The sequence below is a fragment of the Rosa chinensis genome, chromosome 4 (genome assembly GCF_002994745.2).
Source record: "Rosa chinensis cultivar Old Blush chromosome 4, RchiOBHm-V2, whole genome shotgun sequence".
Lineage (NCBI taxonomy): Eukaryota > Viridiplantae > Streptophyta > Magnoliopsida > Rosales > Rosaceae > Rosa > Rosa chinensis.
The window spans coordinates 1,876,297-1,895,013 of record NC_037091.1 but is presented as its reverse complement, the minus strand read 5'-3'; the positions used below and the strand labels follow the sequence as shown (position 1 = coordinate 1,895,013).

At 37.8% G+C, this 18,717-nt stretch overlaps 1 protein-coding gene and 2 long non-coding RNA genes across 12 annotated transcripts; 1 reads left to right on the top strand and 2 right to left on the bottom strand.

The window, feature by feature from the left end:
- Positions 1–1,667: 1,667 nt before the first annotated feature.
- On the bottom strand, positions 1,668–9,455 carry LOC112196816 (26S proteasome non-ATPase regulatory subunit 1 homolog A). Its single transcript, XM_024337271.2, has 13 exons — positions 9,133–9,455; positions 7,513–7,582; positions 7,092–7,197; positions 6,772–6,883; positions 6,533–6,701; positions 5,089–5,552; positions 4,854–4,989; positions 4,519–4,767; positions 4,215–4,435; positions 3,824–4,082; positions 3,481–3,713; positions 2,699–3,212; positions 1,668–2,382 (listed from the first exon to the last, which is right to left on the bottom strand). The coding sequence occupies exons 1-13, from the start codon at positions 9,273–9,275 to the stop codon at positions 2,059–2,061; spliced, it is 3,000 nt and encodes a 999-aa protein (XP_024193039.1). The 5' UTR covers positions 9,276–9,455; the 3' UTR covers positions 1,668–2,058.
- Positions 9,456–10,253: 798 nt separating this feature from the next.
- LOC112196775 lies at positions 10,254–15,348 on the top strand. 10 transcript variants are annotated; one of them, XR_005809853.1, is made up of 4 exons: positions 10,254–10,641; positions 10,731–12,213; positions 12,427–12,517; positions 14,142–15,348. It is a non-coding gene; the product is annotated as an uncharacterized LOC112196775 (long non-coding RNA). The 10 variants fall into 10 exon arrangements; XR_005809851.1 differs by adding an exon at positions 13,754–13,950 and having other exon boundaries at positions 10,731–13,154; XR_005809855.1 differs by lacking the exon at positions 14,142–15,348 and adding an exon at positions 12,958–13,356 and having other exon boundaries at positions 12,434–12,517.
- A 498-nt stretch (positions 15,349–15,846) lies between these two features.
- LOC121052710 lies at positions 15,847–18,135 on the bottom strand. The gene is made up of 3 exons (XR_005809856.1): positions 17,186–18,135; positions 16,292–16,345; positions 15,847–16,195 (listed from the first exon to the last, which is right to left on the bottom strand). It is a non-coding gene; the product is annotated as an uncharacterized LOC121052710 (long non-coding RNA).
- Positions 18,136–18,717: the final 582 nt, after the last annotated feature.

Here is an 18,717-nt window from a genome sequence, read left to right as displayed (position 1 = left end):
CAGAAGCAAGGAGGAGGAGAACAAGGTAAGGGACTGCAAGGCGGCGGAGACATTAACGACGATGAGGGAGAGCAGTGGGAGGAGATGCGTGAGGACATGTGCGAGAAGAGTTGTCTGTTGCAATTAGGTGAGGGTGCGGATGATCAGCAACAGCAGGAAGTGTGTGAGAGAAGTTGCCAGAAGAAACTTACACTGCAATACAAGCAATGCAGGCTAAGTTGCCAGAAGCAACCAAGTGGAAAATCGAAACGAAAAGTAAAGCAATGTCAGACACTGTGTAGGGTGAAAATTGAACAAGAACAACAAGAGCAACTAGAACAACAAGAACAAGAGCGGCTAGAGCAAGAGCAACAAGCACAGGAGCAACAAGGTCAACAAGAGCAGGGTCAGCAGGGTCAGCAAGGTCAGCAAGGTCAGCAAGGCCAGCAGGGTCAGCAGGGCTTGGCTTCAATTTTGGACTCTGCAGGCTTCTAAATTGGAACTTCTAAGCAGCAATAATAACTCTATGTAGACCGACAGTACTTGCCATATATAGGCTTTGCTAGTGTTGAGATAATAGTTCCCTATTAGCTCCAGTTTTAATAACTCATGGCTAGCTTGCTTTGAGTTCCCTCAGGTCCAAACTTGGATGTAACCTGAGCTTAGATAGCTCCATGCTGGTTCCCAGAGTAGGAAGTGGTGTTTTGCAGGCCAAGAGTGGTGTTGGTCCTGTTTTAAGTCTTCCTCCTCCAAGAGAATCTATTTCCAGGCGAAGAGCAGCTAAAATCCTTCAAAAATGGTCAAGTTATCCAAATATTTGAGTAGACGATCTCTAGAGGATATTATTAGCCTTCTTGCAGCGGCGCAAAAGAAACGTTTTGGCTAGCAACTTTGATTATACTATTTTTGAAATCAAATAATATATGGATAATGAATGGAAAAAAAAAAAGAGGTAACTACCAAGAGCTACGTTTACTGCAGATATTCGAAACCAAGGGTATTGATGCAAAGAAATTTCAACTTAATCGACCTGCGGGTATGTTATATGTCTAACTACAGCCGTTATTAATATAAATAACTAAAGTATAGTATCTTTTTAGAACTACAGCCGTTCAAAATAGTTATTTATAAAGTATCTTCTTAGAATCTAGTATGCTAACGCACATATTATTAGATCTGCTAACTTAGTGTTTCATCTATGGTGGAATGATATTATAACAATTTGAAAATGACCTTACTGAGAGGTCATAATCGTCAACCTACATTAGTGTTTCATCTATGGTGAAATTATAACAATCCAAGGTAAACTAAACATATTACCTTACTGAAGGGTATATACTATGGGGGAAAAAAAAAAAACTCCTGGTGGTATCCTGCCAAGTAAGACCCTATTGCACCAAGACTTTGTCCATATTAGGAACACACAGCTTGAGGAATGATATAAGAGAAGATAGTAGCGCATATAAAGCATTTAAGCATGGTCAAAAACATTTGATTTGGGAGGAAGAGAGTGAATGGCAGAGTTGTAAAAAAATTAACATGAAAGGTAGAAGGGAGGAAGAGCAGGACAGTAGCAAAGCCGTTAAAAAATATTAAAATGAGGGAAAAATCGTCTTTGCGAACTCAAATAAACAGTGATGAACAGTTAACCCATATATAGTATGATGACAAAATAAAAAGGATGGGACAAAAGGCAAATCTAACATTGCATTCTCAAGCAAAAGACTCGAACTGTTGAACATATGAACTTGGAACGTTATGTCCTGCCCTCCAACGAGACTTCCATTTCAGTATCCCAGTTATGTAAAGAAATTTCTTAAAATTAAACCGAAGATGCTATAGATCATAAATCTTGACCTGATAATGTATGTAAGCAATCATCCGAGCAAAAAAATAAATCTAGACAGCTGAAGTATCACCAATGACGCTGAACTGAAACTCATTAAACTTGGTATACATGAAAACTTAACAATCTAGCAGAGTACAACAAACATGTCAACAATATCCACGGCATATTCAGACCAGTAGCAGACCACGCTGACTGAACACAGGTGAAATTAGTCGATGGCCAAGACAGAATCACACAGTGTACTCAAAAGGCTGAGGAGGTTGAGGTTCTTCATCAACTGCCATGGCCGATGCAGATCCTGGCTGTCCAGTTGCTGATCCACCAGCAGGTGACGCTGTAGAAGAGGGTGTATCCGTAAGTGAGAGCACTTCTGGTTCAGTAGGTCTTTGGTCTCTCAAGAGAACAAATCCTGATGGTGCTAGCTTGACAGGCACATATCTGCTCTCTTCCAGAAACTTAATGTATTCCTCCTGAGCAGGAACCACCCTAGCTGGGTTGGTCAAAAACTCAAAAGCCAGTTCAGGTTCTGATTTCTTCTCTGTTGAGCTATCAACCTGCCAAAAGGAAGGTGGAACTTCAATTACGAACAATTATGTAGTCATTAACTAAATCCGTACAGGTTAGGTCCAAAAGTTTCTTCTCTTCCACATGTGACTAGTTTGAACCATCTTTATGTGTATACATCAAAAACATTGGTGAAATAGTTATGCAACAGTTAAAACAAGCTATAGCAATCTTTTAAAATCTGCCCTTTAATATTTTTCAATGAAGAGAACAGTAAATTGAGAGCAATCTCTCAAGTAAATGCGGACAAAAACAGAAAGGAGTAAGTACAGAAAATGCTGGAATTATTATGCCCATTTTGGTTACCTGCATTGAATCCCCATCTTTCTCACTAGAAGATTTTCCCTTTCCTGAAGATGTCTCTCCCCCAGGATTTGTCTTTTCAGGATTGGCCTTCTGATCTGCAGCTTCTTTCTTGGCCCTAGCTTTGGTGGCCTTTGCTGATGTTGACAGAACAGCAGTGGGGAGTTTCACGGCCGATGTAGTGGTTGCCACAGTGGTCGGTTTAGGATATTCAAACAGAGAAGGTTTTGCATATGACAGGAACTGAAACTTCGGAACTTTAAGGTCATAGTTCAGTCCGATAAAAGCTGTTGGTGAGAATGCCAAGCTCAAGAAATATATGAGGGGATACCAGTACCAAAATTGGCTGAAAACAGCAAGGCCAACCACTGCAGTGACTTTATCATGTTTTGTCTTAGAAAGCAGTCTTATTGTCACATTCCTTCCGCCAGCGTCAAGAATTCCAGAGGCCAAGATTGCTCCCATTTTGCTCATGGTATCCTCATGCTTATCAAGAATTATTTTCTCCAATTGCCGCCTACATAAAAAAAATGATCACGAGAAGTATGAGTTGGCATCACCTATATATATGTGCTGTAGAAAACATTAGTTAAAAAATCGATAGAAACACACACCCACACACAGATATATACATATAAACACATCCACCCACACACAGATATATGATATATAGATATATACATATAAACACATCCACCCACACACAAATATATATGTATATATATATGGAAAGAGAGAGAGAGAGAGGAGCTTGTAAATGTTGCAAAATCCAATAAGCACAGTACCTAAAAGCTCCAACACGAGAATCACTAGCTTCACTAATCTGGACCATGACCATAGCCATTGCAATGAGGGCACCTTGGCGCACAAAATCAACAACATCTGAAGTCAGAGGCTCTAACAAAGATATGGCCTCACTCAAGCCAGTACCAGCACACGAAATTCCTACTGCAAGAGCAGCACCATATCGAACATGTGGGTTGTAGGACTCAGATAGCAGGGAGACAATACGAGGCGTCTGCAGTTTACCGGAGCAATTTAAGAGATAAAAGACCAACTTATAAAAAAAATAAAAAAATAAAATAAAAAGGCAGCAAGTAACACGTAATTTCTTTGGCAAATACTTACCTGCTCTGGCTCAGAGTACAAGACAAAACCAAGGGCTAGAACAGCAGTTCTCCTAACATCATCACTCACATCTGACACAGCAAAATGCAGCAGCTGGCGAATAGCTTTGTTGTTTGCTGTCCCACTATAGGCCAATGCCAATGCATACATACCACCATAACGCAATATGGGGTCTTGATCTCTTGTCATCTGTTCAATTAGCGTGTCTGCTTCCTCTTCTCTTCCATATACCGTCAGGGCAATCCCCAATGCCAACCCTCTATAACATACAATTCACAGTTAGAAAAGCATAATAGTGTTATTACCAGAGACAACTTTCCTCAATGTATTACATATTTATTAAAAGACTCCAATGAAGGCAGAATCAACAAGGTCAGGCAATTGTCTATACCTGATGATCTTTTCATGTTGTGTCTCATGTGCATATGCGAGCATTTCACTAGCCTTCTCACTTGCAGTTCCAACCATGAGTAAACCCATACTAATACCAGCTGCTTCACCAGCAACAGCACTGTCAGTATACAGCACACTTTTAATGTCATCATAAATCTCTTCATCAGCAGTTCCTAAAGCTGACAAGCCAAGACCCAAGCACGCCCCATGTTGAATAACCTGCATCAAAGGAACTCATTAGAAAGATTTGGTTATAAAATTATGCACACATGGATGTAATCAACAATTTATATAGCGCACACCTCCACATTAGTACTGCGTAGGCTATCACGAAGGAACTGTTTGATGCCCTCGCCATGGTTGGCATGAATGAGTCCCAGAGCATACAGAGCACCACCTTCCGAGTACGGACTTCCACCACCACCAGCCCCACCCTGAGGCAAGTAAGGTGCCATCAGAGATCTTCCCTGCTGCAAGTGGCCTCTGTGAATAACACCTAGCCCCGCTGTTGCACTGAATTTTGCCCAATTAGTGGCTCTGCTTAACCAGTCCTGGGGATTGGAAGAAACAATGTTGTCAGCAAAAGTGATAAAATGCAAAGGGTGGTAAAGGGAAAATCAAGATCTCTGGTTCTCACCAGATTCTCCCTCAGAAATGTATCCACAGTTGTTCCAGCGTGCATAATTGCATTTGCATAAATTGTTGCACTATGGCATACACTATTTCTCATCTCAACAGACTGCTTTATTGTCTTCAGAATAAGCAGATCGGACCTATAAGCAAGTCACAGAAAACAGCGTAAGCACTTCTCCACCACTCAATTTCAGAAGGAATGGAAAGAGAGATAAGTGGAAAGTATAGAGCAGACTCACTTGTTATGGCTGTACAGAAATTGTAAGGTCAACTTTATCGACGTCTCTCCGGACAAAATTCCTTTGATTTTTGTCAGTCTCTCGGAATACATCACTTCACTTGGATCTTCAGGCACAGTCACACTGGTAGTAGAACTTCCATCTGTCATTTGAACATCCCCTGAAGCAGAACCTTCATTTTGTGCAGCTTCACTGGATTCTGGTTGCACCGGCTCTGAGGTTTTAGTCTTGGGAGCTGGAAGGCGATTTCTTACATTTAAGAGAAAAGCTTGGTGCTCATTCTCAACAAGGTCAAAGGCTATTTGAAATGCCAAAAGTGCATCTTCCTTGTTTTCAGAGCGCAGGAGCTTCTCCAATATGGTTGCAACACCTTCTGGTTCATCCAAGAACATGAGACACTGACAAATGCTCAAGTAATCTGGAGAAGGCAGCTTTTGATACACTCTGACAAGAAGACGAAGCACCTGCACAGAGAACCAAAGGAGATGTCTGTCACTCCCCTTGATAAAATATATTTTCACAGACCATGACTATCTTTAATCAATGATAATAGCAGCATGCATGTATAGAAAGAAAAACCTTAATAAGCGTGATAAAAGGGCAGTGACATAAACAACAAACAGTACTTTCAAACAAAATTGTCTGAAAGTATTTGGTTTTAGTTCCAAATTAACAATATCACCTTCTTACTTTGACATCAAATAACTTAATTAGAGCAAGAAATCAAGAAAACAGATGTGAGTAAACACCTCTAATCCAGCATATATGTGCACCCATAAACCAGAACACCTCAGTCAATTTTGTTTAATAAAACTATCATGGAGAGATCATAAGTGATTAGGCACAACCACGGTGTCGGAACAAAGTACTCCAAAATCTTTAGTAAACATAATAACAATACTTCAACCGAGAACAGCCAAAATTATAGCGAAGCACTCATTCAACATGTCTGTCAAATTATTCAGTCTTGTTTTATTCAGTCTTGTTTAAAAACAAGCCTTCTCTTTCAAAAATTCTACACTGGAACCCCAAGAAACCATATCAAAACAGCAGCAATATAACTCTTATTTTAATATATAAAACCTTAAGGGTTACAATTCTCTCAAACATGAAAATTACTGTAGAAGAGGTACATATAAACTAGAAAATGAAACTGTAAGAGCATGACTAAGCTATCTATACCTCATTGTTCTATAGCAAGAACCAAAAGGAAAATAAAATTCAAAGATAAAAATAAAAGAAAAAGAAGAAGCATATCAGTTAAAGAGTACATGTGTTTATCATTTTGTTACTGTATCACTGCATTTGTAAAAATTATCTTGGACATGGAGAGCATAAATATTTAAAAATTTAAGCAACAAAATGATTAAATAAACAGATACCAAGTCGCAAGTATCAAAATCATACATGCCATCATATCATGAGTGATTGAGCAAAGCCTTACCTCACGTCTGTATTCTCTAAGATTAATATATGAATGAGAGACATTGATGCAATATGACAGGGTTCCTTGAACATTATCACTCTTTATGATTGCTTCCTCAAGTTTATCTAGTCTTCGACATTCAATTGCAATCCCCATAGCTTGTTGATATTTCCCATCCAGGATACACCTGACATGAAAAAATAGTCAGAAAGCTAAAAGAACAAATTTTACATTTAAAAGCATATAAGCTTCCATACTTGTTCAGCATTCTCTCCACGATAGCCTCCAACCTAGGATCCACATTTGCTGCTTCAGCATTTGATTCTGCTGCCTTAGACTTAAGACTGGCATACTCATCTATAGCTTTAGCTGAGAAGAGGAGCAAACAACAAAACATGTCACATATATACTCTTTCAACTTCCATATAACTAGTTCACTTCTAAGTTCTAACAGTACTATATCAGAAATGATGTTATAGATTAATAATGGCATAAACCATATTTCTAAGACACAGCTAATACCTAAGAGTGATCATACAGTGTTTTTATATCAATGTAAAAATAACAGTGTTCTTACCAAGAAGAGTATGAATATAATAAGAATCTTCTGACACGTCAAATAAGGATCCAGCTCCAAGGGCATAGGACAGTGAGTCATTAAGTTCACCCAAATAGTAGAAAACCTGAGGGTGAGGAAAAACATAAGCCTTGCGAAGAAAAATCAAAGTAGTGAAACCTGCATAGTCAAGAAGAAAGTAGGAAATCTACACCCACTAGTGACGAAAGAGACTTGACATCTGCCTGACAAATTTGCAGGTAGCAGTTTTTAATTTGTATTACTAGTTCACTACTGTTTTCATAATTTCTAGAATGTCACAAAGCAAAAACGCAAACTTAAAGCTATTCAGCCAACAGGATTTAGTGGTGTTAAGTGGTCTCCTGACCTTATATATTTGCAACCAAAATTAGTTTTGACAGAAAACAGGGTAAACTTTTACCTTTGAAACAAGCAATGCAGCCAGTTGTCTTTGATGCTGACCAAACTCTTCATCTTCATACAAACTTTCTCTGAAAAACAATGACATAAATATAAGCATTTGAAGAAGCATAACTGAATGTATTCAAAATCTCATATTTTGAAGGAGAGGATAGCTTAGGTTATGAAGGCACACTAGCAAAAATATAAAAATAAAAAACTTGTAGTAATAAAACAGACAAAAAATTGCCCATCCATCTGTTAAATGCACATCAACATAATAGGAGAAAAAGAGAGAGATCGAACGGTGAAAATCACTGAGACGCACTTTTCAGACATATACAGCAGTTCTATTCAAATTAGAAAGAACTTTATTGTTTTGGCTGAAGTCAGCCCTTAGATTCTGAACTAAATCGCGCTTATTATCTGGCATCAAATACTCTTGCAACATTTTAAACAGAAGACACCAATCTTTTTTACAATGCAACAGGTATCTTGCATCCTAGCCAAGCATGGCCTCATTTCTAGTTATAACCATATCTGATACTCTCCTTATAACTGAACTATTTGTAACTCAAAATGCATTGTCATAATTTTAGCTATGAAAAAAAGACAAAGAAGTTCTAGAGCCAACAATCCACAGACCGTGTCCAACTACCCACAGCTAACTTCAAAAATGAAAAACAGACATCCAAGTAACATATCTCAACAAATTTTCATCAAAACCACCTGTACAACTACAACCCAGTAACTCCTTCCAGTTTCACTGCACAATCCCATTATTTTACTCCCTCATGAAGTCTTCTACTTATATGTTTCCGGGAAAGAAAAAGAAAAACATACTTCTAAATACATATTTTAGAGTTTACATACCAGACGTAACAAATATAGAGTGCAAATACCATCAAACTAAGATTTCTGATATATAGCCCTCGTCAAATAGATTCAGAAGGAGATGATGCAAGGTTCTTGCGTCTAACTATTTGTGAATCTTATGCACCTAATCCAGTTATTCCAAGCATATATTTCTAGAATTCAGATTCAGGAGAGGCCTCCACTAATCTAGGCGGAATGAATAGAAGATGTCAAATAAGGACAGCCCCTTACAGTTGCACCAGACACTGACACCTAAAGTCATGACCAATCCTAAAGCAGCTGTCAGGTAAAGCTTTGAGAAAGCATAGCCCGATAACTATCCCCAAGTAGTGTCCTTTTCTTAAATACTTAAGACATTCAATATTCGTAAAGGAAATCCAAATTGCATCATAGTATATGTTGCATCTCAGGGATTCAGAAATACCATAAACCCCCATCTGCATTCTTATCTTCACCATTATCTTTGAAATACATACAAAGAAATCCTCTTTCAGTGCAAGCCGAAAAACACTAAATTACAGCATATGCACAAAATTCCCAATCTTACATATCCTCAATTACTCAACACTCCAAAATACGCAACAAAATCCAACCAATTACATGAAGAAACCTAATTCCCTTAGCCAAGTTCAAATCTTCCACACAATTTCAATCTAGAGTTTATCAAGCTGATTCCTCATACATCAAACAGATTAAGAAAAAAGGAAAACGCAACCCTAATTTCAGGAAAAGAAGAGAAAACGGAGCAGGAAGAGAGAGAGAGTACATGATGGGGACGCTGGTGGAGATCTCGGGCCAAAACCCATCAACCAATTTGTTGAGGTTGGACAAAGCGTAGAGCTTTAGCTCTGGACGGGACTCGTTCAGCATGGCAAGTAGACCACCTGCCGAGCTCACTAAGGTCGCCATTGCTGGACTGAAAGGGACCGATTGCAGGAGCCCTAGGTGAGATTCGAATTGGGGTCAATCGATTTGGGAGATTCGAAACCCTAAGAAGCAGCAAGAGTAGAATAATAGAGGAGACGGAGAGAGAGAAAGAAGAGCAGTAGTGGGAGTCTGCTGGGCTTTTCTTTCTTTTCTTTTACTTTCTAAAGCCCCAAATTTTTTATAAATACTAAATAGTTTCTCCACAGCAGCATACTTACCCAACAAGTCAGAAAAAAATAAAAATAAATAAAAAATTGAGATAAAAGAAAACTATTATCGATACCATCCAAAAATGATGAATTATATCGACTTCCGACTTGGAATAAGCCTCTAGATCAAGCAACAAGAACTTGAACAACATTGATCATTAAGTCTACTGAACTCGTTTATGCTTAAACGAGACTATAAATGTGAAACAACCTAACAAACTAACAAGTTGAGAACAATGTAGGCAAAAATAAAGCTAAACCTGACTAGGGCACACAGACTGCCTAGATTTGTGAGCCCCCGAAAATTTTGTTTAATTTTTTAAGGTAATTTTTGGATTTTCGCAAGGTAATTTAAGTGAAGAAATCGATTTCGGAGATTGTTTTGATGTCGAGACCACCTATTGGGCCTTATGATTTAAGTTTGGGCCGAGATTCTTTCGTTTGGGCCTAGAAGGTTACAAAAGTTTAGTGAGGCGACTGCTTGTTAAAGTTTCAAAGACGATAAATTGAGTTGTAACAAAGTTTTGGATTTTGGATTTTTTACGAGATAGAGTTTTGGGCCTAGGACGCAGTTGAGAAATAAATTAGGAAGTTTCCAACGAAAAATGAATAAAAGAAAAGTTACGAGCCCAAAACCGAAAGCAATTAGCTAGGAGAGTTTCGTAACTCGTCGCAAGGGCAAAATGGATATTTCATAGACATAAGTATAAATAGAAAGTTAACAAGGAGAAAACCCTAGAATCCCATTCTCTTCCTCTCTCCTCTCTCGTCTGCATCCCTCTCTCTCTCCCCGTCCCCTATCCTTCTCTTCTTCTTCCCTCTGCAACCACCGGAGAACACCATCTCCGGCCACCACACAACGTCACCGCCACCACCAATTGACGCATCACCTAAACCCGACCAAAACCCGAGGCTCGCCGGAAACGGTAGCTGTGCATGTCTTCGTTTTTCAGCCTCTAGTTCGAAACGAGCAAAGTCACCTCCAAGGATAGAATCAGCAACCTCACAATCCTCCAAAGCCCCCTAGTTCTGACCTCCGATTCCGACCAGAGCCATCGCACGCGGTACACGCGTCGCCGCTAGCGCGTGAGCCACCACAGCTCCGCCTCTCATGGATGCCTCCAGATAGTTTCGATTAGGTAATCATTTTACCCTCTCTTAGTTAAAACCCCGATTTTCGATGTGGATTCAGAAATCCTAACCCACTACCGTTTAATTTGGAATTGAGGTTTACGGATTTCTGCATTTTTGGAGTTTTGGAAAGGAGGAAGCTATTGCGTCGGTTTTGATTGAGACCGAAAAAAGGTAAGGAGTACTCACAAGTTCTGTTTTGAATATAAGTATTGGTGAAGAGATAGGTTGTTAATTTTGTTATGATCGATAAGTGTTAAAACTGTTGTCGACGGTGGATTGTAACAGCGACGACTTAATTTCTAATCTGGAAAAGAAGAATGGTAAGAGCCTAATTATTCTGAATTGTGAAATTGATGGTGTTCTGTTTCTGATTGTTGTAAATGGATTTGTTGGAGTTATTTTAGAAAGTGAAGTTGTTAAAATCAGCAGAAAATTGTCTGTTGCCTCATGAATGGAAAAGAGTGAAAATGGTGATATGGTGGTTTAAAGGTTTGGTATGGCATCTATGGTGACTTTGTGATTACTAAAGATGTTTGTGATCTGTTTGTGTTTAATCAAGGAGATGAAATTGTTATAATTGTGGATTTGTCGTAAATACAAGGTAGGCAAAGAATGGTTAATTTGGTGACCTTTATGCAGTTAAGTGAAATTAGGACATTCGATCTCAATAAATGAAGTAAATTACAAGTGAAGTACTTTAAAGCTACCATATCCCAAAATCGTAATCCATTGGGAATGGTAATTGTGATTTGTTTTCTTAAAGTAAAAATGCTAAACAAATGAAGGTGAAAGTGTCAATTATAATCGCCATATCCTGAATGATTCAAATGCTACGTCGATCATTTGGATTATTTGAGAATGGATAATAGGTTTTATCTATTAAAGGAAGATCTCTACAAACATAAGTTCTAGATCACTGTTCCATTAAAGAATAATTTGATGGGCTTTAAGGGAATTAAGTGAGTGATTTAGGTGCTCGGTTAATTAAGTTAATGATGTTAAGTTACTCATTGGTTAATTTTATTATAAATGACTCGTGCGTGTGCATTTGGAACTGGACAAAGTATTGAAAGTCAAGAACGAATCTAATTGTGGACTCCATATCCAGGTAGGGTGAGCTGTCCCTTCCTTGTTAAAGACTTTTCTATATGTGGAATGCTCTAGTATAATAATATATTTCTTGCAAGTACGTTTTTGGTTGTTCATTAGTTGATGCCTCGAGATATCCGCGTTTCCATAACTGATCATTGCTGATTGCAAAAACTGAGGCTAGACTTGTATGTTGAGATATTGTACCCCATTGTATGTATGTACTTGTAACCTGAAAGTGAATGGGACCTAGACGCGTTGATTCCTAAACATCCCACGGTGTCGATAACCGTGAACCTTCGGAGGGGGCTCTGCTCCTATGTGCGTATAGAAAAGGTAAGTACCGACGGTGAACCAGTCATAGGACACTCAAGGCCAGGAAATGGACACTTTTGCTACTTGTAGTCACAGGCACTACAGAGTAGTTGGCCGGTTCTCGAAGGATGTCGAACTGGGCTGGTCAACGATTGTTTTAGAGTAGCCAGCAGGTAAGTATCTCGAAGCTCTAAGTTGAGTGAAGCATGCTGCATATGTTTTATAAAAGAGAATAAATGTTTGTGGTTGGCTCTTTTTTTAAGTATTTTCGATAAACATGCACAATATTATGTAGTAGATATTTTCAAGTATATTATTTTCAAACCTAGCATCGTAGGGTCGGCCCTTACTGGGCATGTGAGGATGAAAGTTCACCCCTACAGCAGTGTGCAGGTTTCGAGCATGTGGTTGGGGGAGCGCATAAGGGAGGCACATGGCCCGGCTTGGCGCATTTCTCTTTGACTTTACCAACAAAAGGTTTTGGTCCTTTATCGGATTTTGAAGTCATTTATTTACTTTTTATTTGTTTCCTACTCACTATTTAAAAACTTCAAGAGGCCCGTAACCCTGGGGCGCGTCTCTCATACTTGAAGTTCACTTATTATTTTCCAAATTGGGCTCCTATTGTAAGCTCAAATCCTTTAGCCCACTTTAAATTCTGCTTTTGAAAATACGTTGTTCAGTTGCTAGAATGATTTGCCAAATAAAATGTTTTGTAAACTACCAAACTAAACCCAAAAGGCCTTGCGATTTCGGGTTGATGAGTCATCGGGATGTCATTCATGACATGTTGGTTTCTCATTGGCGGCGCTGTGGGACCCCTCTCTCGGGTCACCACATAGATTGAGACAAAAATCCCACTACCTCCCCCAAAAATGTAAACCATGACGGGAATATCAATTTTCATACTTGAACAGGTGCTAGAAATGGACGGAGTCGCCGAAAAATGGTGAAAGACTGTAGGAGATGTATGAGAGTTTTGAGGCCCAACATATTGTCATTGTTGAACGGATGGACAATCTATTGGCATGTGTAAACTGATGCTAACACGGGCCACCACCGAAAAAGTTGCGGATGGCGAAGAACGATCGGGTCGAGTTTGGCTTGAAAATGGGTCAGTTCTTTTGGGTTGAAGTAGTAATTTTTCGATTCGTTGGGTGAGAGCAGATATTTGAGAGATGACAATAGATTATCCGAGAAGGAAAAAAAAAGTCAGTAGTTTTTCTAGAGAATAACAGTAGCTTATGGAAAAAATGGGTTAACTTTTCAAATGTCATAGCAGTTTCATAATAATCAAAATTAAAAATTTAGTGTCATTTTGTAAATATTGAAACTTCTAATATTTTAGTGGTCTTGGTGAGGAAAAAAAATGGTAACTTTAAAAAGAAACAGTCACCAAAATGACATTATATGTAATAATTAGCTCAAAATAAAAGTAGTTTGACCTAGTTGATCTAATTGTATATGTGTTTGTAATGGCATCAAATTAAATTTCTTCCCAACCAAATTATAAAATAAATAAAATAAAAGGTTGAGAGAGATTAGAATCTAGAACGAACAAAGACGCCATGAAAATAGGAAGAACAAAAGAATAAGAACTCATTTCTTGAACAAGAACGCCCAAAATCCTTTGATAAGCAACTTTAGCATATATAAAATTATTTGGGCTAACTACTGTTTAGTCCCTGAAGTATGCCTTCGTCTTCGTTTCAGTCCCTGACTTTCTAATTTAATCCCAAAAGTCCCTGAACTCAAAATTAATGGCAACTGGTCCTTTCCATCTATTTCATCTGGTTGCTTGATGAGGTGTCAGTTTTATACTTGCCAACTCAGCGCCACGTAAGAGACTGATTTTGTAAAGTGACGAAAATGCCCCTGCTTCAGTTTCTTCCAAAATTTCCTCCAAAATGGTAAAGTCTCCTGAGAGAACTGTTGGATCATAATTCATATACATATTTATGCCCTAAAACATGGAAATTACTTGTTCTAAAGTCCAATTTAATGTTGACTAATTCAATTCCATTATTCCTCTAATCTTGTACTTTTGCTTAACCTTTGTGTTTATTTATATATATTTATTATGTTTTCCTTATCATGCTAGGAAATGATGGAGAAGCATGGCAACCTTAGCACATTTTCCTACTCCGGCTAGAAGAAAGCGAGCTAGACAAGGAATGAGGATCGACAGCCTGATCAAACGAACTCCAAATGAGTTGAAACTTTCCAGATCGATTCTAGACATCCTAAGGATCATTTCTTATGAATAGTTTAAGAGTTAGTTTGGAGTGAAAAGCCTTCAAAAGATTGGTCCAAGTTTCTGACTAAAAGACGAAAAGGGCAAAACCAGACCTGTACTGATTCCGGCAACATTTCCGGCCAAACTACGGTGAACTAAGCTCTGAAATTTTACCAGAATTATCTACACTTATCAAGAAACATTTGATATGAATAAGTCGAAGGCCAATTCCAAAGTTTCGGTAAAGATTCAATTGAATGAAGCTTCGGAAGCAGAAAATGAATCCTAGTTGATCGAATAAGGGTAACTTGGCCGAGAATCCATTTTGGACGGATTTGTTATGCATTTTTGGAAGGTTATGTTGCTGCAATTCTCAAGGATAGTTCTAGCAGAATTCTACAAGATTATGACAAGATTAATCCATCATATTATCATTTGGACAATAAGCATGGTGCATAGGGTTCTCTCCATCCTTGTCATTGACTTTGGTGACTCAAAACCACCCCAACACTCTTCAAATTCATGATTCCCATGCACAATAAAGAGAGCTAGCTGCTTCTCTCTTCTCCCTTCACTATGTCACCAAAGCTATCAGACGACAGATTATATCTGTCGTCTAATTCAGAAAAATTCTGTTGTCTCCTGGCGTGATGTCTCTTAGGCCTTCAGACGACAGATATTACCCGTGGTTTATATTTCACTCAAACAACAGAGGCTACCAATAATCTGTTGTCTGATTATGTCGAGGTATGATGAATTATGACTTTCTGTGGTTGAAGTAGTAACGAAACGACATTTATATGTTCTTATACAGAACCCTACACAACATATTTTCATAAAATTCTCTCGTATGTAATTAATTGAGACGATAGAAATCTGTGGTGTGAATACAACAATCTTGACTATTTTCTGTTGTCTGACTATGTTTCAGACCACAAAAATATGTCGATGTACAATACTAACAAACAATAGTTTGGAAATTTTCTGTGGTTCTGAGTTTGCTTCAACGACATTGGTTCGTAGGTTTTGTTGTGGTAATTAACTTTGAGCAATGAATTTTGAAGTTTTCTGTTGTCTGATTGTCATAAGGATTATAGGTGGTTTGTTTCTTATGTGGTCTTCAATTGCTTCAGACAACAGATATTTGATAAAATTCTGTTGTTTTATGTTAGGTGCAACATCAGTATCTTTGGTATTTATGTTGTTCGGGTTCTGTTATAACCACAGATTTCTGTTGTTTGATATTTGCTGCTTATGTTACTTATGTTGTCTTAGTTGTCTTATAACCACATATTTCTGTTGTCTGATGTTTCGTGCAACCACAGTTTCTTTGTTATTTATGTTGTCTTAGCTGTTCTATAACCATATATTTCTGTTGTCTGATGTTTCGTGCAACATCAGTTTGTCCAGGTATTTATGTTGCTTGAGTTGTCTTAAAACCATACCTTTCTGTTGTGTGATGTTTAGTGCAACATTGCTTCTTTTAATACTTATGTTGTCTGAGTTGTCTTATAACCATAGCATATATTGTAAAACCTGTGCTAACAGATAGGCACGTACAATAACAACATCTAACTATAACAAGTCAAAAGTCATTTCATTTCAATCAACCAGTAACTACATCAACATTCAACATTTCCATCAATTCATCCTAAAGTTGATAAGCTGTTAGGAGGTTAAAATAATGATCGATAAAGGCAAAAGTCGATCATCTTAGCTAGGCTAAAAAACTCTCCATAATCTAGCTATGCATGCAATGTCAATATGCACAAAATCACAGTTGACCCTAACTATGCATATACCATAGACCCTCTTTGTGTGCACTACATTTGTGGAAACTTCAAAACATGCTTCGCCCGTTCAGCTCGAACTTCATCAATATCATGTCCTGTGTAAACAAGATTTGTTCTTCTATCCCACTGCAAAAAAACCATAGTATGATATATCCCACTGATGAAGATTACATTGAAATCATTAAATAAAGTGTATTATAGCATTGGAAGCTGCTCAAATACCTTAGTAGCAAACTCCAAATTCTTGTCTTCAACTATCTCCTTAGTAGGAATACCCTGAAAATAACACAAGGCACCATATCAGAAGCACTACTTACCATGTAAACCTTAAGATGGTAGGATACTTTATATCCCTCCATCAACTTATAGCAAGATTTTTGCAGTTATCTACTATTGGGGCAAAGGCTAAACAAATCTCTCATAATACTATTGCCTAATATCTACTACACAAAGCAGAGTGTGAGTCCTGGTGAAAGTTTGGACATATAATGTGTGTTTCTTTTGAAACCTGGGAGACCTTTCAATCAATGAGGTCAGACAAATGGCTTAGAAATGCAATAGGATATACCTTTTACCCAACAAGGTTTCCAAATTCTGAAAAAAGGTTGACACTTTGCTTCTTCTTTGAAATCAAATATATCCATAAACACTTTTTTTTTAGCCCAAAAACTTTCTTTTCAAACCACAAAAGGGCAGCAGCAATAACACAAAGGGACAACACGAAAATGTGCTTCCACCAAAAACCCCTTCTTGTTTAGAACCCTATTTTTATCTGGGTCTCTGCTAAACAAATGCTACCCAATTGTTCAAATCAAAAACAAAAGAAAACAAACAAAAACAAATGCTACCCAGATGAAATTAAGAGCAGTGCCGAGTCTTCTACAGTTCTACCTCAAGATTAACAACTCGAACCACACTAGATAAATGAAACTTGGGTCTCTGTACAAATGTTTGTTGATCCTGAAACACACCAACAAACAAGAATATAGTTCCATTTGCAATCTCTAAATGATCTAGGTAAGATAAACGTTTATTTTAGACCTCACTGTACTCCAAAGTGGTAAAACAACTGAATCCACAACTATTTGATATATCTTTTCATGGAAACGAACATACCTTTAACATGAGAAGGATGTTCTTATCATGCTTTCCAAAGGAGCTTGCATACCTCCACTAGGTCTGAACCTTTTCGAACAAAAGACAGAGCAATCATGTCAATCTTGTTTGGAATCCCCCAATTGATAATATCTTCTTTGTCTTTTTCTGTTGAGGTTGGGAGATCCACAACGACCTCTGGAAGATTAACATTCTTTCTCTCACCAAGCATGGCAGAGTTGTCACATCGGCATCTCACGAGGCCTTTTTATTTGTCACAAGATAAAGCCAAAATGAGATGGTACCATCAGCACACAGTATCATGCTCCCTGATATAGTGAAAGAAACTCCATAGTTAACACATTAAAATTATTGTTCGCAATTGAATGACAAAATAGAACAAAGTAAATAATCCAATTCTACAGACCATACAATCAAATAGCTTGCATATTCAAAATTTGTATATACCAATCCCACGATAAATTATTTATCAAATGTCACGGTAGAGTGTTCTTAGCATTATCATTGCTACCATCCCGAAAGGGAAGAGGAAAATCATCACCGAATTGACAATTGAAAACCAGTGAATTTTGTTGCCAGTCATTAACAGATAAGCATCCCATCTAGAAGCCCACTTTACATCACTCTCCTAAAGAATACACATGAAAAGAAAAAAAAATGAGATTATTGACAGCACAAAAGGTAACGGATGTCCACTCACCACTTATTTCACAATGGACACTTAAAAGCAAATAAATATATAAAAGTATTGATGAAAAGGGAGTTCATGTTTGGTAATTTAAGTATTGTCCATTCAAACTACATATGCAAGCTACAGAAGCTCCTGTACACCAATAAAAGATGCTAAAAGAACAACCAGTTTAATATGAGTTATGTATTGAATTAAGTACCCCAGCATAATGGCCTTTAAGCCCAACGTGAAAAGCCAAGCTGATAAATGGTAGGTGATTCCTGATATGGCCTTTGAATGGGAACCACTAGAGGCAGATTATCAAGGATCCTATCAATGGAAAAGATTTTTGTTACGATATGCAAATTCAATCACAAATACTATATATAATGAAGTGTCTTGAAAAGTACATACATGTTCACTCGATACTGATCATCTATCTTCTCTTTAAACTGCTTTACAGTTTTGGCATCAGGTGTAAACTGACAGACAATATTGCACATCTGTGGCTCCTGCTTTTTAAACTACACAGATTCAAAGGAGAGCAAGCAGTAAGGGAGATAGTAATATAAGTAAGGACGCTGAGTCTCTGTAGATGTCAATTTGTTCACTTTCACTTTCAAATCATCTCCATGCATTCGCAAAAGCCTTAAGTGAAGGGAGGTTAATACAAAACATCAAGCATTATCACAGTATTGTGAGATCCTTTCTCCCGAGTCAAAGTCCTTTTGGTCTTACAGTCCAAGCCAAGTAAAACAACCAAAAATACGCAATCTAAGTTGAAAGAAGTGAATCAAATTTTTATAAGCAGCACTAAACGACAAGCTTCTCATCGTAGTAATCTAAGACATATTTGGATCTA